Raw genomic sequence first — 23,928 nt, forward strand, 5'->3', positions numbered from 1 at the left:
CCCGAGGCGGGGGCTCCCGCGTTTCGGCGACTGAGCGGAGCGGCTCCCCGGCCGGGGAGCCGGGGCGGCCGCTCGGGGGGGGGGGCCGGCGGCCGTTAGGGCGGCGGGGCCGACGGGAGGGGAGCGGGCTGGCCCCTGCCGCCCTGCCTGCCTGCTCGCTGTCGCCTGGGGAAAGGACGCGGTCATCCCTGGCCTGCGAGGAGTAACCTCCTTCCTCGTGTTCTCCTGTCGCGGCGTAGTACTGGGGCTTATGTCGGGGAGAGGGGGAGATGCCCGTCTAATCTCTGTTGTGGTGTTATTTGGATCCTGCTTTTATTCTTCTCCTTCCCACGGTGAACTCCTGGTTTTTTTTTTTTTTTTTTGGGGGGGGGGGGGGTGTTTGGGGTTTTTTTTTCCCTATCAGTTGTCCCAGGGCTGCTGTTACTTTCCTTTCTCATCTGTGAATTTCTTCCAGTAGTTGGTCGTTTTGTTTTTGTTGACATGAAACATTTCCCATAAAGCTTCCCTGATCTCTTGGCTGGCAGAGTGTATACAATGCACGCTTGTCCTTGCATGTATTTTTTACCTAATTATGTGGTTGTAAAATGCAGTAAGAAGGATTAACTTGTTGATACTGGAATGCTTTAATATTAGTGACATGCAAAAAAAAGTCTTCAGTTTTCAGGTATGGCGTACAAATAGAAACCTAATTTTACCATTCAGAAATAGGCAAAACTTCAGTCCACAAGGAAAAACATTTGAACATGATACTTCAGTGTATATACTTTGTAAGGTAATTAACAGCATAGTACTAGGGACTACAAGTCAGTTTGGCTTGCACTACAGAGACTTGTAGTATCTTCTCATAATGTGTACGTTTTGAAACTTTGTGTGAAATCAGTCATGGGAATTTTGAGGGTCAACAACAATAACATCATTATAACAATTTAAATATTTGGGGAGGGGGAGTTGGCTATGTACTCAGATTTATTTCATATAATGTTTTCATGTTGATGGATTGTATTATTGAGGGGGGACACAGGGGGACAGGACTTTTTATTCTACCCCTAGACACCTTTCAAATTTCCAAAGGTTGTACCTCCTTTTTCAGCCTCCTCCCCCCCCTTTTATTTTTTTCATTCAGGCCCTCTTAACTCTGCTGTTGAGTCTTTTGGGCATGATGAAAATTCTGTTGAGGGGCTTTTTTGTTTGTCTCCTTGACAGTTTTTGTCTGAGGAAAAAAAGTACATTGCATCTCAAGACTGCTTAGTTTCTTTACTAGCCTTCTGTGGGGGACTTCTCTGGAGGTATTTCAGAAGTCTTAATAAATTATGTTTATGTTATGGAAACATTCCAAGACTCTTAGGAGGATAATGATTTTCCTTTGCAAAAACTTCCTCATTAGACCTTATCAGCTCATGGCAATCCACATTTTCTAGTGTTCTGTTTTTAACTACTGATGCAATAAATTTGCCAGGAAGGCTTAGTAGAAGTATTGCTACCTTTTAGTTCTCTAGAATACTTCCAGTGTTCAGTGAGATGTTCTGATTTGTGTCTTAGCCACTCTGCTATGGCATACTTGAACGTTGAAGGTAGTAGTTGAATATTTCTCTCCTTTTAAAGTTTCCAGCGTAATTTTCTGTGATACTGCATTTTTGTTCTGAAAATGAACAAAAGGTTGAGTTGGGAATTTCAGCATCATTAAGGCGGCAGATGTTTATTTCTTCTTTAGGTCTTTATCTTTTTTTAATGTCTCTTTTTAATCACTAAGTATTTGGTGGGCTTAGTGATCCATTTAAGTTTGTTGTTTTTTCTTTAAAGGCTTCCTGCATCTTGTACATCTAGGAAATCCCGGTTGCTTGTTTTACCTTAAAAAAATTTTCCCTTTGAGTGCCATTTTTGCCCTTCTTGGTTTTTTTCCTCTTAATTGCTATTGTTGTTCATCTATGTCTTTATAGATTTAACTAGGATTAAATTTCTGAATTTGTATGTGTTTCTTATTTTTAATTTAACTTGGGTTGATTTTTCTCTTGACTGTCCTGGTGTCCTCTTTGCTTGGTTGCCTGCATATCTTTCATGGGTTTTTTGTTTGTTTTTTTCAAGTAATCTCCAGGACACTTTAATTTGTTAATCAAAAAGATTCTAAATTCAAGTTGTCATAAGGAGATATAGGTTAGGACATCTACTGGAAGACAGAGCAGAAGTAACTATGCCTAAGAACTTTGCAAATATATGGAAAAGAAGCATGGCTTTGTAGATGTGAGATTCTCTTACTGTTTCTTTACTAAAGTTGTGTCCTGGTTTCAGGTGGGATAGAATTTTCTTTCTAGTAGCTCGTATAGTGTTGTATTTTGGATTTAGTGTGAGAAAAATGTTGATAACACACTGATGTTTTCAGTTGTTTCTGAGTAGTGTTTATACTAAGTAAAAGATTTTCCAGCTTCTCATGCCCAGCCAGCAAGAAGGCTGGAGGGGCACAAGAAGTTGGGAGGGGACACAGCCAGGGCAGCTGACCCAAACTGGCCAAAGGGGTATTCCATGCCATGTGATGTCACGTCTAGTATAGGAACTGAGGGGAGTGGGGGCGGGGGGATCACCACTTGGGGACTAACTGGGCATCGGTTGGCAAGTGGTGAGCAATTGCATTGGGCATCACTTGTTTGTATATTCCAGTCTTGTTTATTAGTAGTATTGTAATTTTATTATTGTTGTTATTATTATCATTATTAGTATCTTCCTTTCTGTTCTGTTAAACTGTTCTTATCTCAATCCACAAGTTTTACCTTTTTCTTTCTGATTCTCTCCCTGTTCCTTCTGGGTGAGGGGAGTGAATGAGCGGCTGCGTGGTGCTTAGTTGCTGGCTGGTCTTAAACCATGACAAGTTGTCAGGAAATAAAAATCACCATTGCAGATAGTCAAAGCTGTTTTGAAAATTTAGGGCTTTGTGATTCAATTTTAAAAAACATCATTAGTGTCTTCAAATTTTACTATAGTAGTATAGTCAGCTGATTTTACTGAGTGATTGGGTGCTATTTAGAAATACAGGGAAGTTAACTGAAAGCTTTGAAGTCAGAGGGATTGCTCTGTTACCTGCTAGTTCAGGTCAAATATGTATGATTCAGTAAGCTGTTAATAATTATTGTAGATCTATGTAATAATTGTTCTATTTGCTCATTAATAGGCTGAATATTTACCAGAAATCACCAATGAGTCAGTTTGTCCTGTAGATGCCAAAGAAGAACTCTTGAATGAATGTGAGAGTATTTGGCAGAAGATGGAAGAGGTATGCAAATCACAGGTGATAGACTAGATCTGTTGTAAATATTCCTTAGTATTTTTTTGTTCATCTTCCTATCCTTCACTGCATGCTTACCACCACAACAAAACAAGAAAAAAAAAAAAAGGAAGAGAAGATCTTCAGAAAGGCCAAAGGTGGAAGTGCTGGCAGGGGTAAAGAATGCCTTGCAGTGTCAAACTTTGTTACAGTGTGCTGATGTTATGATTTAGTTAAATAGAATGGGAGTATATGTTAAAACTACGGAAAATTAAACAATTTACTTGTGTTCTGGTAGTACCAGCACACTGAGACTCAAGAGCCTTCCCTGTTTAGCCTCATGCAAGATGGGATTCAGCTGCTGTTCACAAATACTTTGGATCTTAAAGGAGAAAGAGCCTTACCAGGATGATGATGTTAGCATATGCTCATGCAAACTGACAGTTACATCCTCAAGAATAAAATTTATCTATCTCAATATATGGTCCAATATGCTAATAATAACATTTTAGATGGAGTTATTTTTATTTACATGAATCCCAGGAAAGATAAGCTTTTAACAGTTCTGAGGGAATGCTATGCATCCTGTAAGATTCTGCTGGTTCTGAAAAATTATGTTCTGAATAATATTTTGAGAGTCTTAATCGCTTCACTCAATTTTATGTGGTACCTATATGCTATTTGCTTGAGTTCTGAGTTGTAAACTCAAAAGCATTAGAAGTATCAGAAACTGAAGTAAAAATACTTCTAAACTTAAAGTAGAACAAAGCATAGACAACCTACAGTGCAATAGTTTTACAGAATTAGATTTAAAAAGACTAATGTGATTTTATTTGCTGTTACAGGTAACTTACCTTAATATTGAACAAGTGACAGGGAATCCTGTGTCTAGGTTTCTGAAATACCATAAGTTACCAACACAAGTTTTGCTTGGCACCACTTTAGAAGATGTGAACTTTATTTGGAAGTTTCAGGTTAGAAGGGAAGTTAGAAAGTTTATTATTTTGAATTTAATTGATAATCTTTGATATCTTGTTCCCAGCATCCCCAAAACAATACAGGAAGTGATAATATGTGTTATCTTTGGAAGTTGATAAAAACAGTGAATTTTTATTACTTCATGATTGTTGCATTCTGGATGCATGCATGTTTCAGCAAAAAGTTTAAACAACTAATAGTCATTGAATTAGCTCCTAGGTTATATGGTTTATGATGTAATGTTCCAATGGTTGTGTGTCAGCATTAGCAGTTTTTATTGGAGAAATCCTGTATTGTGTTTTGGTTCCAAAACGTTAACAGCAAGGTTTCCAAAGTACTGCTTATGAGTTTTACTGCTTAATAGAATACATCCTGCCCTGTCATTGGGCAGGTTAAATTGCTGACAGTTATAAAACAAGAAAGAGTTTAGTAGGCATCTCCTGCTGAAGCCCTGGATATCTGGGGTGGCTTGAATTTCAGACTTAATATATATCCCATTGCAGTCATGGGAGCTGATGTAGTGCACTTCTAAAAATGAGACCATTTCTGAAGTGTACAGTATATTGCCCTAAATGAGTTAAAACTGAAAATGTGTATTATAATGTGATTGCTCTGTTTGGAGAGCCAGAATAGTAGCAGCAAATGTGTTAACTTCTCAGCAGCTTCCCTATTCAGCCTTGTCCATGACTCACTCTTCCCAGTTTCTCATGTTCTTCATCTGGTCAGTGTCTTTCCCTGTATGAACTTTTCCCTCATGACTTGCCTTTTCCCTCAAATCATACATCTTTTCTTAGCTGCTACTTTTCTACTTTTCAATTAATTGAAGTTCTACTTTTTTACTGTGGTATGATTTCAAAATATTTCTTAATTTGCTGTTCTGGGTCAGGCTCTGAGGCATGTAGTAGGAGCCAAGTCAAAACTCTTTTATTCCTATATTAAACAACTTTTGTTCAATTTCTAAGCATTGTGTTTCCTTCTTACAAAAGGGAAGAGTAAGTAAATGTTTGTTTTGTTTGTTTTCTATCAAGTGCCAGAGCAAGCTAAAGGTTCAAGGAGGAAAAACACTGCCAAAATCAGATACCAGGGTAAGACAATTATTTTTTTATTCTCTACAAAATACTTAGTTGTCTTTAAAGATATAGTGTGTTTCCAAAAGAAGGAACCTAAACTTACTCTCTAAAGTTGACAGCTTTACTCTCATTAACTTTGAAGCTGTATTCTGAAGTATGTGTCTAGCAAATACTGAAAAGTTGCATTTATGTATAGCAAAAAGGTTACATGCAGTCCTGCCACACAACTGATAAATGACTTAACATAGGCAGCAAAATGGAGTGGTATGTAACTTCAATACCCATTTGGACTATTTTCTAATCACTGTGTAAGTAATTTGTGAAACTGTATGGATCACTTCAGTTTTGCTCTGGAAGTTTGTATTTGCAAATTGCAGTTGTTCCCTTTGTGGATATTGGTAGGAAACTGATATGCTTGAATTAGAATGAACAGAATGATGCTGAGTGCATGAACTTGAGCTCCTGTATCCCTCAAGTTTTGGGGAACATGCAAAAAGGCAATGCTGGCTCACTGTTTAGTTGTTCATAAATTCTAAATAGGAACCTTTAAAATAGAATTCATATGAGGACCCCAAATTCAGAAAGTATAAGTAGTTAAACATTGGGCTGGTTGGGTAAAATATGCAGGTCTTATAGATCTCCATCTTATGTGACTTCAGTAAGAGTATTCAGATGGTTAATTCAATACACTTGACTGAATAATTAATAAAAAGAGCACTTTTCAGAGATGTATCTGTTGAATACATTCAGATGTTTTAATGACTGTGTAATGACATTAAACTCTTGCTGTTAATAATGTATGTTCCAAACTATTATTTAATCAGAATAAATAAAGGAAGATGCATATTCAAATGCATAAAACACAACCTTTTTTTCCTTTCAGGATTCTGGATAAAAACCTCTAAGTAGAAATAAATTTTGTATAATTTTAATTGGGTGTAGACTGAGGTTTTTATGTTTCTTTGCAGCTTTACTGAAGCACATCGTACCCTTGTAATTAATACTTAAACTTCCAAGATACGCTTTTCTTGAAAACTGTCATAGCAAGACAATGATTAAATGGAGTTGCCAAAATTAAGATGAAAATAAGATTGCACTTCATAATAGAAAGCAGGGAGGAGAGAAAAAGGTCACGTTATATCCTCTTTCTTGGGGTATTATTGCAGCCCTAACATAGGCACTTGTATTGACCCAGGAAACTACAGACCTATTAGTCTAACCTCAGTACCTGGACAATTTATGGAGATCGTACTGGGTGCTGTTGAAAGACATTTAAAGAACAGTGCAATCGGCAGGCAGAGTCAACATGGATTCACAAAGAGAAAGTCCTGCTTAACTAATTTGATATCCTTCTATGATAAGGTCACCTGCCTAGTGGATGAACGGAAAGGTGGTGGATGTAGTTTTTCTAGATTTTGGACAGGCTTTTGATACTGTCCATCACAGCATTCTTCTGGACAAGTTGTCCAACTGTGAGATGAGCAGGTACACGGTATGCTGGGCAAAGAACTAGCTGAAGGGCAGGGCTCAAAGGGTTGTAGTGAATGGGGCTACATCTGGCTGGTGATTGATCACCAGCAGTGTTCCTCAGGGCTCAATTCTAGGGCCAGTCTGGTTCAATATTTTTATCAACGATCTAGAAGCAGGAGTTGAATGCACCATTAGCAAGTTTGCTGATGATACCAGACTGGGAGGTGCTGTTGACTCTCCAGGGATAAGAGGCCTTGCAGAGGGATCTAGATAGATTAGAGCACTGGGCAATGATTAACGGCATGACATTTAACACGGAACAGATGTTGGATTCTGCGCCTATGGTGGAGTCACGCTGGGCACAAGTATGAACTGGGCAAGGAGTGGCTGGAGAGTAGCCCTGCAGAAAGGGATCTGGGGGTGCTGGTTCGATGCTAAGCTCAATATGAGGCAGCAGTGTGCCTTGGCAGCCAAGAGGGCAAACCACATCCTGAGTGCATCAAACACAGCACAACCAGCCAGTCAAAAGAAGTAATTATCCTGCTGTATTCAGCGTTGGTGCAGCCTCACCTTGAGTACTGTGTGCAGTTCTGGGTCACACAATCTACTAAGGATGTGAAGGTCCTTGCATGAGTCCAGAGGAGTGCAACAAAGCTGGTGAAAGAGCTGGAAGGCACATCCTACCAGGAGCAGCTGAGGACTTTGGGCTTGTCTAATTTGGACATGAGGAGGCTGAGGGGCAACCTCATTGCTCTCTACAGCTTCCTGAGGAAGGGAATTAGAGAGGGAGGTGCTGATCTCTTCTCCCTACTACCCAGTGACAGGAATGGGTCAAAGCTGTGCCAGGGGAGGTTCAGACTTGACATTAGGAAGCATTTCTTTACCGAAAGGGTGGTCAAGCAGTGGAACAGGCTTTCTAGAGAGGTGGCCAATGTCCCAAGTCTGTCATTGTTCAAGAGGCGTTTGAAAAATGCTCTCAATACGCTTTAACTTTTGGTCAGCCCAGAAGTAGTCAGGCAGTTGGACTAGATGATTGTTGTAGGTCCCTTCCAACTGGAACTATTCTATTCTATTTTCATTATAGCTGGCAAAGAAGCTATGTTTTTCTTCCTTGCTGTTGACCTTGTCACTAATGTTCATTCCTTAATCGCCTCAAGACTGTAATCTTGCCATGTACTCTCTGGTTTTATCCTTTACATTTGGGGTCTGATTCTGGTCTACAATATAAAGGGGTACTTACTGAGCAGCATATTTTGCAAAGAATGTATATAGGGCATGAGCGAGAGGCATCTGATGTACATATCTGCTGTATGTATTTGTCTGTTGAAAAGACAGTCCTTGATTTAAGGTTGCTGAATGAAAGTGTTAATTTATTGGTAAGGGTTTTTTTGTCCAGTTACTGGAACATCCAGAACATTTCATACATACTTTTTTATCAAGTTTAAAGGAACAAAAAATGAGCTGATGGTACTGCCAAGAGTAGTGCTCCATTACAAAAGAGGTGACACCATGTGATCTAGAAAATAAGAAATGTTTGTATGGTGATTTTTTTCTTTTGTTTGGGGTTTGTTTTCTTTTCCTTTATTTTAAAAGGTTGGCTTTTGAAGATGCACTTTACAAAGTTATTCTGAGTAGTGAAAAGCTAAGCTGAAGTTGTCAATTCTTGATATTTTTATTATAAGAACTCAGCTGATGATTCTTAGCATATTTTTCTCTTTTTCATTGGTGAAAAGCCGAATACAATATGCAGTGCTTCTTACGGAATCTTTGACCATATTAGCAGTACCTTTTGTATTTAAATGTATGCTTAATTTCTTACCAGATTACTTGTAATATGAGATCTATATGTAATTTACAGTGTATTTGAAGAAAAATTACAGGTGTAGTCCTCAGTTTCAGGAATTGGAATAGTAATAATGAATATATTCTTTCTCTAGAACATTGTAAGATATTTAAGTACATTTTTAAAAATCTATGTTGTTTACTTAGGGTTTTTTTAATAAACTTTTCTGAACTGGTGTTTTTTCTTACTGCTCCTGTATTTTCAGTGATTACAGTGAGCTAGAGCATTATATCTAAAGCATTTTTTGTTGAGTCCACAGATGTCGTTTTGATAGAAACTGATTTGACTACTGACTTTTTGGAAGCCAATCTTTTGTTTAGTAATCACACATATCAAGCACAGTCCATTAACCTTAAATGTGTATCAGCCATGCATCTAAGGAGTGGGGATGTGAAGTATTGTCATTGCTTCTAGTGGCTCATCTTCAGTTGTGGTTATTGTGTGATATTACAGATGAAATAGGGGGAAAAATGCCAACTCTGACTACTTCTGATTTCCCCCTTTTGAAGAAACAATAAAAATGTTTCTTGATCCCTGCGAGTGGCTTTTTAAATCTTTTGAAGGAATAAGTGGTCTATTGTAATAGATGGTCTTTTGTTTTCTGCTGTATGAACTTAACTGAATTTCTGTCCTGTACTATCTCATTTTACTCCATTGCATCTCAACTCACTTCAAGAAATGCTTATTTTCTTCTTGCACAGCTTTCCTTGTTAACAACGCGAGTGAAAGCTTTACAAGCGGAATACAATCAATGGCAAAAAAGAACTCCTGAAAGTAAGTAACTGCTTCCATGTAAGGTATACTTAAACTTCTGCAAAGTCTCTTTCATCTAGGCATATTAAACTGTGTATATACCAAATGTCAGGTGGTTTGTATTTTTGTACTATAACTATTAAAACATTAAATTAAACACTTCCCACAGTAGCATGTATGTTTCATTTCTGTATTCTTCTGGTACTTCAGTTCTAAGTGAACTTAGAATTCAAAGTGAATTCTACTAAATCTTATGATTCTGGACAAATAAATGCATGATTCATATCACCATTCATCAGTCAGTTAAACGGAAAAATAACTGTTAGCAGATCACTTATCGAAATAACAAAAGTTCAGTATGCTGTTCCCCTCCTTAAGGTTTCTCCTTTCTGTGATTGTTTCTTCTCCGTCTTCCATTTGTATTTCCTTTTTAGGACAGAACTACTTTGGCAAATAATTTTGTCTTTTAAGAAGCTGATATATTTTTTATCTTTCCAAGTACTGCTAATAAACTAACAATAATTCACCCAGACATATTTTTAACCATACATTCTTTGATTTTTATAATTAATACTTCACAAAAGTGTGTTGTATTATGACGTACTAGCTGAAACTCTGAAATAAACCTTTAGTGGTAAGCCCATTACACCATAATAAAATATCTATCTTTGATTTAACAGGGGCCAGAGATTTCAGGTCAAGAAAAGGTGGTAAAAGACATTTCATTTTAACAACACAGGAATCCAGATCACTTACTGATCCTGAGAAGCACAGACCACTGAGACAAGTAGTAGCTCTCATATTTTGTTAGGCATTATCAGTCAAAAGGTATAAATTCCTCAGTCCTTCAAAATTCTTTTTGTACATAAGCATCAGTGCTGACTGATTTCACTCTGTTGCAAGGCTGATGTGGCCAGATACTGAAAATAAAACCATTCAGAATCTAAGTGTGAATAAAGTAATCTGTTTTTTGACATCTCCCATTTGGAGACTCCCAAGTAGTAGTTCACACTACATTATCATTAGTATTCTGGTAGCACCTTTCAACCTAGTAAAACTTAGTAGTTAATCTTTAAATGGATAAACTGACTTATTTGAATATTTTTATGCCAGAAGAGGCTTGTTCTTTTTAGTGTTTACAAAATGATAGGAATCTGTTTTAAACAGCAGATGGTAATTTCCAGTATTTTGTCATTTGGCCAAATTGGAATGGATTTTCAGATGAACATTTAAGTCACTTTTCCAGCTTCTTTTAAAGTTCATGTACTTGCTGCATACTGTGATCAAATAATAGGAGCTGGAAAAAAAAAGTTTTTCTTTCTTATGAATAGAATATTAGAATAAATTCATAGTTCATGTGCTTTGTACACCTGTCTCTAAGAAGAGACAGCTTCAAATGCTTCTTAGAGGTATGTAGACCAAAAGTATGACATTGAATGAATTTGGGAAAAACTGGTTCTTAGCTGCTGCTCATGAATAAGCTTCTGGCTTAAAGCAAATTAATTGAAAGCACTTACAGTTTTAGTCCGGGTAAAATACCTGGAGATGTAAGGTTTTCCTTAGTAAAATATGTAATTATTTTAAACTTTAAGCTATTTGCTTAAAAATATTCTTGGGGCTTGACCTATTTTTATTGGCTTGCTGACTTGGTTTGCTTAACCATTCATACTTGTTCCCAGGTGATAAGATTTAGACTAGGAATCTTGATTTTGTACTAGAGGAATGATTTATGCATATTATAATGCAAAGAATATTTTGCAGCAAAAGCTTTGCCTTTATGGCTGCCTTTCTGAGGTAAGAAAAAAAGTTGCTGCTAAGAATTTGAATAGAGCTATAGTGCTTGTAAGCACAGTAAATTCCTCATTTTTCATACATCTTCTCTGTCCATATTGGCCCCTTTCTACCTACTGTTTGTTTTGAAGGAGGAATTACTTAATTGAAAACATTGGCTGAATTTATCTAAAAAGGTATAGCACAAATTCTACTTTCATAAAATTTGCTAGTAGAGCATGCATGTCAGGCTGTCTTGTTACTTTAGTCTCTGCTTTTAGTAATGGCCGGTTCATTTCTTGTAAATGAGGGCACGTCAGCATTTCAATTTTAAACCTTATTTTCTGAGGTTATAACTTGGCAGTTCTACATTTCTTTGGGCACAATATTGGCAAACAGACTTGAATCCACAATGCAAATTTTATTTTTGCAAAGCTTTTACTTTAGTCTCTTGTTCTTTCTCAATTTCTGGTACTATTTATGTAGCTCTACAGCTGCTAAATCAGCTGAATTAAAACTTTTTAACAAGCATTTGGCTCATAAAAATAGAATTTAACTTTTTACCTTTGCAAAATAAGGAAGTGGAAGCAACCATATTTTAAACCATATAAACCAGTTGTGGTCCCTGCATGATTTCTATTTTTCTTTGCAAAATATCAGTATTCTGCCAAATTCCATTTTAATAGGAGTTACTATATAAACATATGCATAGCAGTTGCTTTTACATTCCTAGCATCTGGTAGTATTTTGCTTAGTAATTGTACTATGTATCACTAGGCAATTCTGTTTGACATCTGATTTTTGGAAGCGTAGCAATTCATAACTGAAGAAGATTTAACTGACAGTAGGTAGAGCAACCTGTGTTCTTCATAGCAGCAGCTGCCATAATGTGTTCTCCCAGTGTCTTACATCTGCATTGTTCCTTCATAAATAAGGGTTAGTGATTTCTTTCCTAGCAAGATGTGGCCTTCTCTTCTAATACTCACACAATATGAATATTGAATGGGAAGCACGTACTCAGGGTTAGGTATCTAAAAATGAAGAAGTGTTAGAAACCAATAGTAGAAATTGATAATTCCAGGTAGTGAGGGCCCATGATAATCACAAGGGGTGGGCAGGGGAAGGAGTTGTATGGGATTCTTCAAATACACCAGTGAATGTCCATAGAAGCACACCAATGAATTTTATCATGTGTATGTAGGATATTCATGTCATTAAAGAAATCTTGCTCTAATAATAGCACAGACCACTACCTCCCACAGCTCTTAAACATAAGCTTGATTTGGGAGCACTCTACTCAAATTTTCTGTCAAAATTTAGAGACAGTAATTCTCTCTCTAAGTAAAAGGGATTTTATTGTGACATGTAATTAAATGCACTTTGAACTCAGTAGTTTTGCTGATTTTCATCTCAGAACAAACACTGCTTTTAAAACTGCTGATCTAAGGCTTCTCAAAATTCATGGAGATAAAAACTATAAAATTACTTTACCAAAAAGTACTTTTATACATTTATGAAATCAACTGGTTTGTATTTAGGAGATATTTAATGCTTTTATGAGAAAGTTAAGGGTTTTCCTTTTTGTTAAAGGAAAAGCTTTTCTTGAAGTAATTAGGATTAGAGATTCAGAGCCCAAGCTTGGACAAAAAATATCCCCATCGTATTAAGATTTAAATGTTACAGTAGCTTTCATTTTTCCTCTTAATAGATTCAAATGCTTCAATTTTTCAAAAGTCATACGTTTATGCAGATGCTGCAAGCTGACATGGAACTGAGAATTGACTGTAGTCCATTGAAGGCTATCAAATACAACAATTCACTTTTTATTCAGAAAATCCATGACCCATAAATTGCTACCTTTTGCAGAAACATTCTGGGGAACATTACCACATCCTTGAATAGTACTGTACTTTCCCTTAAGTACTGCTATTGCTCTGGGTTAGAGTTAGGATACTGGCCTTGCTGGGCCTTTCCTTTCCCTATATGTTGCTGTTCTTGTGGACAGTAAGGATGGTGACTTGCTTTTTAAGTTCTTGAAGTCTGATGGGTTTTACAATCCTGATCAAGCATGTGGGAGGCTTTTCAACAAGGAACTGGAAGACTGGAAGAATTTGATTGCCCACATTGGTAATACTGATTGAATACCTTCCACTGAAAAAAACAGGCTTGAAGTACGACTATACTTTGCATTTCAGTATTGTACCTATACCTATATACCTGAGCTAGTTCAAGTATAAAAAATAACACAGAAGCATTAATACCACACTTGTTTCAGTCTAATTTAACTTGATGAAAAGTGACAGTAGGTTAGCCCAGCAGGACACCACTGCTGCTGACAGCCAAGCTAGTTTTTTAGAGGCTACAAAAGTTTCTCTCTAGCCAGGTTGCTTTTCAATGTAAACAAGTATATATCATCTGATGCAAAAAAACCCAATTCATTTTATTTTTCAGTAATTTCTAACAATCCAGATGTACTGTTAGCATTAGGAAAAGAAGAGGTAAGTCTTTTTGTTTGTTACAAGGTAATTAATTTTTGTTGGGGGGGGGGGGGAAGTATATACAATTGTTGCAGTTTCCTATAACCACTCCTGTGGTGGACTACTGCTAAGATACTGTGTATGCTTCTTCAGGCACTGTTGTAGTTGTAATGAATGATCTTTTAAATGGAAACTTTAAATATTGCATTTCATACTGATATAAAATAATGTAACATTACGTGTTACGCAGAAGAGTCAGTATTCTTGGATCTGGAGTTCTGTGGCAGTAATCTGCAAATAATTTGAGTTCTTCCAGCTTTGGAAGAAAGAGAAAATCAAGACTGCCTTGGGGGTAGCGTTGGACATAGGTATGCAACATGACCAGTGAATATTCCTGTGGCTATGGCTTAAAAAAACCCAAACACTTCTGGTTTTCTTGTTCCTAGCAGGTTTCCTCCCTCTAGTATCACTCACAACAGGGAACCCAACTGCTATTAAGAGTTGTTTGGTTGCACGCTTTCGTTTGACTGTACTGCTATGGCATATTTGATCTGATATCCTATTTTGTGGCCTGTCTTGTTAAGGATTCCAAATTTTTTTCAGATGTTGCATATATAGAGCGTAATTGCTTCTGTAGAATATTTTCACAATTTTTGTGAAATATAAATATAAAAGTTCTTATAGTTTGTATGGAAGGAGACAAAATATATCCAAATCATAGTTTTGTATTAAAAAACCATAAACTATTAGAAATACTACTTTGTAGAACATAATGCATTAATGAAAGACCCAGTCCACTGAGAGTCCACTGTTCCCTATCTTCTGGCTGCAGTATTTTTATTTCTCCCTCTTTCCTCTCCCAATTATGTCCATATCACTGTAGGCCATTTAATTAATGGATGCAATTAAGTCTTTCTTTGCAGCAGGTTTGTTTTCTGAGTGCTATATGCTTTATGTTGGTGCAATTAGCACGATTCTTTCTTGCAAGCAGTTGCAATGATTTAGACAACGCAGCCCTGGTAGAGCAGATATCTTCTCAGTCTTTCATGAGATGAGCAGTTCATGTGTGTCCTCCATAGTCTGCTTCAGGTACAATCAACTACGTTTTACAGAGCTTCAATAAGATACTAATAGGCAACTGGTGACAGTAACATTTTAAATAGCTCCAAGTGGATTTAAAAAAATAGTGTGTCACTCCATAGCCATATTTTTTTAAGAAATTACAGATAATTTTGGCCCTCTTTACCAGATTTACAGATGTAACCTTACACAGAACAAATACCACAGACTGGGTTATCTGCAAACTCTAGGTTTATTTTTACTTTTTTATAGTTGCAGAAAACAAAGAATGATCTTGAAATGGTGCTGTCAATAATTCAGTCAAAGAATGAACAACTGGAAGAAGATCTGAAAAGGTAATACAATAATGTGGACTTATGAATGCTGTAAGCTTTTCTTACCACACATTATTTTTTTGACTGTCCAGGAAAACTACTTATCTGTTGTGCCATTTCCTACTTTTCATGTTTCAAAGAGAACAGCAGTGGCAGGAGGAACAGGAGCAGGTAGTAGATGCTCTTAATAGAATTGAAGAAGAGATGAAAACCCAAACTGAACAACTTTCCAGAAAAAGGTATTTCTACAGTGTTTTTATATGGAAGAATTTAAATATCAACAACAGAAAATGAGCAAACAAACTCTTAAAACATACTCCTTGTTTTGTTAAATAGATCAAATAATAACTCAGTAATCCATATTTGAAACATGAAAAATATTGCTACTCTCTGCTTATATCCTGTGATTCAAGATGTTGAATTCACAACAGTAGAAAATAAGGGATTTTTTTACTGAAGAACTTTTCAATTATTTTATTGAATTTCATATTCTATTGCTATATTTTTACTATTAATTTGAACATTAGAGCACTTCAACAACTGCAAAATAAAATGTTGAAAGTAAAGTCGTATAAGGAAGGACTCTTGAATGCTCTGGGTGAATTCCTAGGAGAACATTTTCCCATTCCAGAGAAAGGTGCAAGTACTAAAAAGAAGGTAAGATTTTCTTAGTAACTATTAAATTTGGAATGTGCAATTTCTGTTTAATTAGATGCAATACCTTTTTTAAGTCACTAGTATAGAATCTGCAGTTCTATTTTGAAATAAGTAGAGTTCATACTGCTGATCCTTTAGGTTTAATTGATATTTTTCACACTGGCTTATATTATTTAAGGGTGTTTGCAGCTGGATTTTTTTTTAATGCGTATATCCTTTACCCAATGAGATGCATAGCAATGTATTTTATTTCTTACTGAACTGCAAGCTGTGCCAAATTTGGAAATGGTGATGGGTTCACTCCAAATTGTTCCATTTTCTTTTTTACTGGACTAGGCAAGTGGCTTCATATTTCCCTTGGCAAAGCAAATTTTAATTGTCTCACAATGTTTTTGGAACAATAATAAGGACAAGTGTTTATAATTATAGCGCAGTTTGGAATGTTAACCATCAGTTTCTGTTCAGGCTAACTGGGCCAAAAATTATCTTAAAACTTTAAGGAAAATAGGCAGTCAGGGAGCATTTTGCATAATAAATTCAAAGTCTGCAGTAAAAATAAACCTTTTACCATTACTATTTGAAACAATAGTTACAAAAGCTACAAAAAAGGTGGAGGTTGATTTTTGGTTTCAGACACACTTAAGAATACAGAAATAGAAAGGATTTCTTCAATATAGTTCCCTGTTATTTCAGACAACCGCGTAATATAATTTCTTCAATATAATCATTGAGCTCCATTTTAAAACTAATTATTTTTGTTACTACTGTTTCTGTTTGGGTTTGTTCTCGTACCTCAGTACTGTGGTTAGAAACTATCTCCTAATTTCCAGTCTAAATTTGTTCATGTCTAACACAGATCCATGTATTCTTATGCCAGTATTGTCCCTAGAATAGCTCGTTCTTTCTTGTGTTTATTCCTCCTGATAGTTATAGGCAGCAATCTTATACCCGCTCTTTCTTCGTTTGGCTAATTGAACTAGCAAAGCTTTCTTGTTCTTATCCTGTAAGGTAGGGTTTTTTTCAGTTTCCTGACTTATCCTAATAATACCTATTTTTCTCTATTTGCTTCAACTTGGATTCATCTTTTTTGTAACCTGGTAAAAACCAGTATTATAAACAAAACTACTAGCTCATAGTCATCACAAAAGCAACTAATTACATCCTTGTCTTTTTCTTCCTGTTAATTCCAACTGATGAGCTCTGAGCTTTTAATAAAAAAAAAAAAATACTTGTTTTTGCACAGAAGTACGTATTTTGCACATAAAAATACCACACGAAGCCTTCAAGGCATGATGTCCATTTTCAAAGTCTAATTCAACCATTTTATTCTTAGTTCTTCTGCATATCAATGTCTTCCAGTTTCCTGTTGTTACTAAATATGATACATTTTGCTCCAACATTAAGAAATTAAAGATTCAGGGATTTAATTAACTGTAATCTTTCAATCATGTATTTCCTGATTTCAGCCTGGTATGTCATCTCCCTATTTGCTGGTTCTTACTCGTCTTAAAATTGTTCTAGGACATGCCTCTTCAAACACTGCTGACTTTCCTAGATGCATTTTAAGCAATTATCTGTTTTTCCCATATGTATCATTATTATTTTCTTAAAAATATATTTCCTATAATGAGATACACCAGTTTATTTGCTCTCATTTATGTAATGTCGTAGAAAAATATAGGCTGGAAGTGACTTTGGGGATCTTCCATTCCAACACCATCAAGGTAGTGCCAATGTCAAAGTTAGATCGAGTTGTTCATGGTCATATTCAACTATGTTTTAAATATAAGAAACAGTGAATTCATGTGTGTGTTTCAGAATTCTGAGGAAGATTTTATGTTAAGATCTTCTGCCTCAGAGCAAAATCAACTGCTTGAATTTTCTCAACTTCTGTTATACTATCAGAAGTTCTTATTAGCTCCCCTGCCTTCATCTCTCTTCCATGCAATTTTTCTTATTAAAATCTAAAGAAAAAAATAATCACCCAAGGTGTAGGGATTAATCACCACCTACCTTTTTTTTTGTTTTACTTAAATATAAAATTTATTTTGATAAATTTCCAAGCAAGATATTATCTTGTCTTAGTTTTAATTTTATTTATGCATTTCCTGAACTCTTAAACACAGTTTGTTTTCTGACAAGTCTTTTTCTTTCTTTTCACTCCTTGTGAATTCATAGCTGCTTCTCTATCTTTTGACTCAGTTGGATCTCAATGGCTCAACTGCAGGTCCCACGTAATCGGCATCTAAGTGATTAACTAAAGGCAGGAGAGACAGCCATTTTCACCTATATTGTTTTCTTTGTTGTGTCAGAAATACAAATTTTTGACATTAGCAATGAAATTTGCTGCTATGTTGATTTGGGGGAACACATTATTCACACCTATTATCAGCTTGGTTCAACACTCTGGAAGCACTGAACTCTTTTAACTCTGTACATCAGTAATTTTGCTTCACTTCATGGAAACTTCCTGTGTTCTCAGTAGTTCTGTGTGAGGGCAAATGTGCAAGGCTGACATCTGTGGGGCATGGCTCCAGAGTAGTCTGAACTGCTCCAAGCCTCACTGTTCTGGTTCCAGCCTCCTTTCACCAGGCACCTGCATTTGGGAGTGGGAGGAAAGACTGAATCACAGCAGCCCATGTTAGCTTCTGTTGCCATGGCCCAACACCTTTAGTATAGGTAGTGACTGAGGTAAGAATTATCTTGCATTTTAAATCTTGGATGAAAAAAAAGACATTTTTTCAAGAGAAGAAATATGAGAAGTCATATGTTGAGGAATATTCTTTATGCCAATCTATCTCATGGAAGGGAGAAGGTGCCTTTCAGGTTAAATATATGCTGAGCATCCTGCTTAGAAGTGACTTGATAAGCATTAATTAATTAGAGATACTTATTACATCAGTGACACTTAAAATATGTAAGTAATATAATTTTGCAAAGCAAGATACACAATGTATATTATAAACCCAGCAAATTAAGTTTGCTAGTTCTGTAAGAGTGCAAACGTCTTTACACTAATATCCTTAAGATTTTATTCTTTGTATATCAGTTTTAGTAATGACTGAAGTCATAACCTAATTTCAACTTTGAAACATTAATATTGAACCCACTACCTAAGTTACGAAGTAGTATTTTTGGCCAGTGAAATACAACAGCTAAGGTTACGAAGTGTCTCCATGATTGCCCTAAGGAACCTTTTGCAGCTTCTTAGTGTAGATTCTATTTCCTCAGCCTAGTATCAGGATAATGGCACAAAGACAGGCATTATTGAGACCTAGCTCCATGGTCTGCAAGGCTTCCATGGAGCAGGCACTATGTCCCCCTTGTGGCTTTCTGAAGGTGAGAATATTAAGAACTGTGACTGGGAAGAAAGGAGCCAGAGCTTGCCTTTCACGAATTATTCTTTATTGCTTGTATTCCTTTTCTGTTCCAGAAGTGGACTTTGTATAAGGTGCTGCATGGCTGTTAATATCTTAGGACTTAAGTTGACATATTCAACAGCAGTGCTGAGTAAGCAGTTGCCAGTGCTGTATTATCTCCTTTATTTTGCTGAATGTGAAGTGGATGGGGAAAAAGGATAAAATTGAAAAATAAAAGAATCAGGTTCACTGTGCAACAGCACAAGCAGCTTTGTTGGCAGTGCTGCCTAAGGAATCCATATCAATTTATAGGCAAATGTCTTGATTTGCTTGCTACAAATGAAAACAAGTAATTTTCTAATGATATTTTATAAATTTTTCATTTTTAACTATTCTATTTCTTTTGGCCTATTTTTTTAATTGAAGTTGAAGTAAGAGTAAACAAATATTCATCGGCCAATCATGAAGAAATATTAAGGCAGTATGAGCTGAAGTCTTGAGCTGTGTCAAATTTGCATTGTAAACATTTTTCTAAAGTTCATGAAAAACACTTTTTTTCCCTAACAGATCATATTCATAGAATGTTTTACACTGTACTACATTATAAATATGTACTTGGTTTTATTTAAATGTAAGCCCAGGTAGATATACTATGATTGCTTAAGATTAATCTTTTTTAATAATTAATTAAAAATATTACATTTAAAGTGTATGATACTGAACTGGTAGATTTAAATACTACCTTGTATTTCTGTCATGACTAAATCTAACTAAAAGTCTTCATCTGTTGTGTACTATGCAGTCAAATAATTGTGTGATTATTTTTCTTTGTCAGTTAACATTTTTCCTGACTATTTAGTTTTGGGTTTTGTTAATTTGCCTGGGGGTGTGGTTGTCTTTGCAGAAGTCTTTTGAAAAGCCAGCTGTAGAACTGATAACACTGCATGAAATTTTAGAGGTAAGACGGTTTTGTTATGTAGAGATTTGGGGGATTTTCCAAAACTCAGATCTGTTCATAATATATTAATAAGTAAATAACAGTATATGACATACGGTTAAGATAGTTAATTGAAAAGTAGAATGTTTAAGAATGTTACGTCAGATTTCTATTTTAATTCCTATCAAATTAAAAGCCCAATTTTTTACAAGAGATGTGGCAATAATTCAGATAACTAAATCTTCAGTTTAAGCTGAGGAATGATTATCCCTTATTTCTTAATTTAATGATGATCATTTTAAAGAAGTTTTATTAGCCTTAGTGGCTCATATTAGAGGAGACAAATCCTATGCTTAAGAAAAAAATGAATTGTTCCAATTCATGCTATACTTCATACTGTTTCAATAAAAGTATTTCTGAAATATAATACAATAACAGTTATAGAAGGACCAATTAATGTGTAGTCTTGTGTATTATCTGGATTATCTCCTCATATGAGGAAATCAGTCAAATCAGATTCATGCATTTCTAATCGATTTTCTAAGTATGCCAGCATTGCTTAGTGTGTCTTTTTAATCACAGTGCAATTTATCAATTTGATTTGCAAAGCATAATTTTGAAGGAGCATTAAAAATCTTTTCACTAGCATTGTTCCTTCTTGTTTTCAATGTAGTGTTTGAAGTGAAATTTCCTATTCCTCCTCCATCCTCACTCTTTAGATGGTTTTAAGTCTTCCCTGGGGGAAAGAGTTTTTTCCTGAGGGAAAACTTGATGAACAACAACTTCTTGGTATTAAGGTGCTATGATCACTATGACGTTGTACTTTAATTTAAAGCTCAGACTTTGGGCTTACATCATCAAAATCATTTTACATCCTTCAAGTATCTCAGCATGCCTATTAATACCAAATTAGTCAGAGCTTGAAAACAGATCAGAATTTAAAACAGCCACATTCCCTATGGAATTAAAATTTCAAAGCTCTTCTAATACTTTAAAATTGCCCTTCATATTTTTCTGATATTGTTAATCTCCTCAAAATGTGAACACATCCAAGTAATGTCTGACTTCCATTTGGAAGAACATAACTACTTCCAAAAATTCAGACTTATTTTTAACTGTCTTGGAGTAAACTGTCAATGTCCCTTATCTTTGTTTTATGGGTTTTTTTTTTTGTTGAGCAACTTGGTTCTAACTTCAAGTGCCTGTTCAATTTCAAAGGTGTTGGAATCCTCAATCTCCATGTGTATGTTTGTTAAATAATGAAAGTGTACTTTTTTAATAAATCCACTTTGACAAGCTAGGTGTATACATTTCTATTATTTAGGTATATCAGTACCTACTTCATTAAATTAGCTTAAGTAGTAAGCAAGCAGTAAACTTCTCTCATGCAAACCTCAGAATTTTTATTATACTGCTTCTTATTCCAGTAATGAGCTGTAATTTTTTACAAATTTAGTAATTCTTTTCCTTTTAAACAGTTTGAGGATTATTCCTTTCTGATTGAGAATTTAGTGAACGAGTTTAAGATTTGAAAGACTGTTTACAATACAAATGTATGTAAAGTTACAGCCATAAAGGCTATTTTGGAATATCAGATGTCAGAAAAGACTAAGTAGCAATTCATCTAAAATAATGCATTTGGAGTAAATACTCATAATTGGGGCAGATAAGTACAAAAGACATAAACTGGAACAATTCTTCAGAATGTTCTGCAAAAGAAGAGCAGTATTTTTTTTCTTTTCAAATTTTCTTTTAATAGCACTTGATGAAAAAAAAGTAAAGTCTGGTAGTGAGGATTTTGAGTTTTTCTTTAGCAATAAAGAGGCAGGCAGAATATTTTGTACCTACTGAAATTGGGAAAGCTGTAACATTTAGAAGCTCTGAGTAGAAAGGTGAAATATCTGGGATGAATAGAGAGAGCACCATGGGATAGGCAAGATTATTTAATCTGTATTGTGTGCAGTATTCCCCATGAGCAGAATTATGAGGACACAAACATGGTCTCCAAGAACAGAAAAATAATGTCAAAACTGATTTTTTTTTTTAAACTCCATTAACTAATTCTGTATTTAGATAAGGAACAAAGGAGGAATAAGGAAGCATCAAGAGGAGGAGAATTGTTGTAAGGTACTTGTCATGCCTAAACAAGAAGTGATATTAAGAATTTGGACAATCCATTTATGAGATGAGCAAAAAGATTTGATGTGCAAATGTAGTGAAGTTAAAGTAGGACTATGATGTTTAACTTTTCACAGGTGCAGACTTTTTTATTTCTAACACTCCCTACAGAAGGACACAAAATACAGGAAAAAGAATTCTTCTCAATCTAAGAAGACAGACTTTTTTTTTTTTAGATTAGAAAAATGAAATTTACAAAACTTTTAAGATAGACATTCCTTTCTGCTAAAATCTGAAAGAGTGAGGGAGAAATACTATTTGTTGACAGTAAGTCATTATGGTTTTGAGGCAAGGGATTCCCAAAAAACTAGCTTTCCCTCTTATTTAATGTTTTTAATCTTAAATTAACAGATACTGATTTAAAGATTAATTATATAAGGATTTACCTACCTTCATGTTCAGCTTTTTTAGGCATTCACTGTTACACTAAGCATTTTTGACAGATGGTGAAAAACTTAGTCTGGATAAAAGGAGAATTCTGATTCTAATTTTTACATCAAAAAAGATGTAATAAAGTTAATTGGAAGTTCTTTGCTTTACTTCTACCTTGAACAGGTCTTGTATTTCTCCTGTAGTCTTGTATTTCTTGTATTGCCTACATAAGTGTCCCATTATAATAATTTGTATAAATTCAGTTAAAGGAGATAAAAATCTCTTTTGTTCATTCCTAAATCTTATCCTTTTGGTCTTCCAGATTCTTATACAGAAATTAATGAGCACACCACATGACCCTTATGTAACAATCAATGACTCATTTTGGCCACCTTATATTGAGCTGCTGCTACGATATGGAATTGCCCTGAGACATCCAGAAGATCCAAACAGAATGCGCCTAGAAGCCTTTCACATGTAGCGTGACCTATGTGTTTATTTTAAACCAGTACTCTGACTAGAGGGCTAAGACATACTGAAGTTCTATGATAATCTTTTTTGGATCAGCAACCTCTTCTTCTTGGATGATTTGATTATTTTTTTTCTTTAATAAAGTTTATATTTGGTCAGAGGGTGAAATATGAAGACAAACATTTTTACTTTTAACTGCTCAGTTACAGTTGGCTTTGTTTTATGGCAAGTGATGCCAAGATTTGCAGTGTGGAGGGTTTTTTCAGCTCCTTTATAAGATGCAAATTCAGGTGATGCATAAAGATATTTAACAGTCCTTTTTACTTTTAAAAAAATCATACTTTATTCATTACTTTTCTTTTATGTTCCTTTCTTAGATTGCTTTAAGTCTTCTCCATTTCCTTTAGTATTTTTTTGTACTCTGTAGAGGCAAAATTTGTAATAACTCAGCTCCTGCTGTACATGGCCTTGTGAACATTTTGAACTAACAGTAAAGTGTCATCTCAAGAATGTAGGTTTTCCGGTGTGTTGTTTTTTTTATTTTTTTTCCAGAGCTTTTGCAAACAAATTTATTGGCTTTAAGATAAACACTTAGGAAAGATGATATATCTTTCTGTGCAAAGGGCTGCAGATGTTGAGTGTGTTGTGAGTGTTGAGCATGCTTCCTAATCAGCCCATATTGTGTTATGCTATATTGCCTAACAGTATCTGTCTTCACTTTTTCAGATGTAGTTTATCCACTAGTACCCCCAAGTCCTTCACCGCAGGGCTGCTCTCACTCCACTCATTGCCCAGCCTGTCTTTGTGCTTGGGATTGCCCTGACCATGTGCAGGACCTTGCACTTGGCCTTGTTGAACTTCATGAGGTTCGCACAGGCCCGCCTGTCAAGGTCCCTCTGGATGACATCCCTTCCCTCCAGCACGTTGACTGCACCACACAGCTTGA

The 23,928-nt window shown here is 35.5% G+C and overlaps 1 protein-coding gene across 2 annotated transcripts in view; it reads left to right on the top strand.

Moving 5' to 3' along the window:
- Positions 1–23,288, top strand: part of CENPK (centromere protein K) — a 23,426-nt gene extending 138 nt beyond the window's left edge. The window contains exons 2-10 of one of the 2 annotated variants that reach the window (XM_010580527.1): positions 3,161–3,262; positions 5,260–5,316; positions 9,316–9,388; positions 13,589–13,635; positions 14,947–15,029; positions 15,149–15,247; positions 15,536–15,665; positions 19,929–19,982; positions 22,834–23,288. In XM_010580527.1, coding sequence (XP_010578829.1) covers positions 3,161–3,262; positions 5,260–5,316; positions 9,316–9,388; positions 13,589–13,635; positions 14,947–15,029; positions 15,149–15,247; positions 15,536–15,665; positions 19,929–19,982; positions 22,834–22,992 — 804 coding nt within the window. In that variant the 3' untranslated portion in view covers positions 22,993–23,288. The remainder of the gene's footprint in view (positions 1–3,160; positions 3,263–5,259; positions 5,317–9,315; positions 9,389–13,588; positions 13,636–14,946; positions 15,030–15,148; positions 15,248–15,535; positions 15,666–19,928; positions 19,983–22,833) is intronic. The other variant, XM_010580528.1, reaches the window with a different exon arrangement.
- Positions 23,289–23,928: the final 640 nt, after the last annotated feature.

The sequence above is a fragment of the Haliaeetus leucocephalus genome, unplaced genomic scaffold (genome assembly GCF_000737465.1).
Source record: "Haliaeetus leucocephalus isolate CR32 unplaced genomic scaffold, Haliaeetus_leucocephalus-4.0 Scaffold722, whole genome shotgun sequence".
Lineage (NCBI taxonomy): Eukaryota > Metazoa > Chordata > Aves > Accipitriformes > Accipitridae > Haliaeetus > Haliaeetus leucocephalus.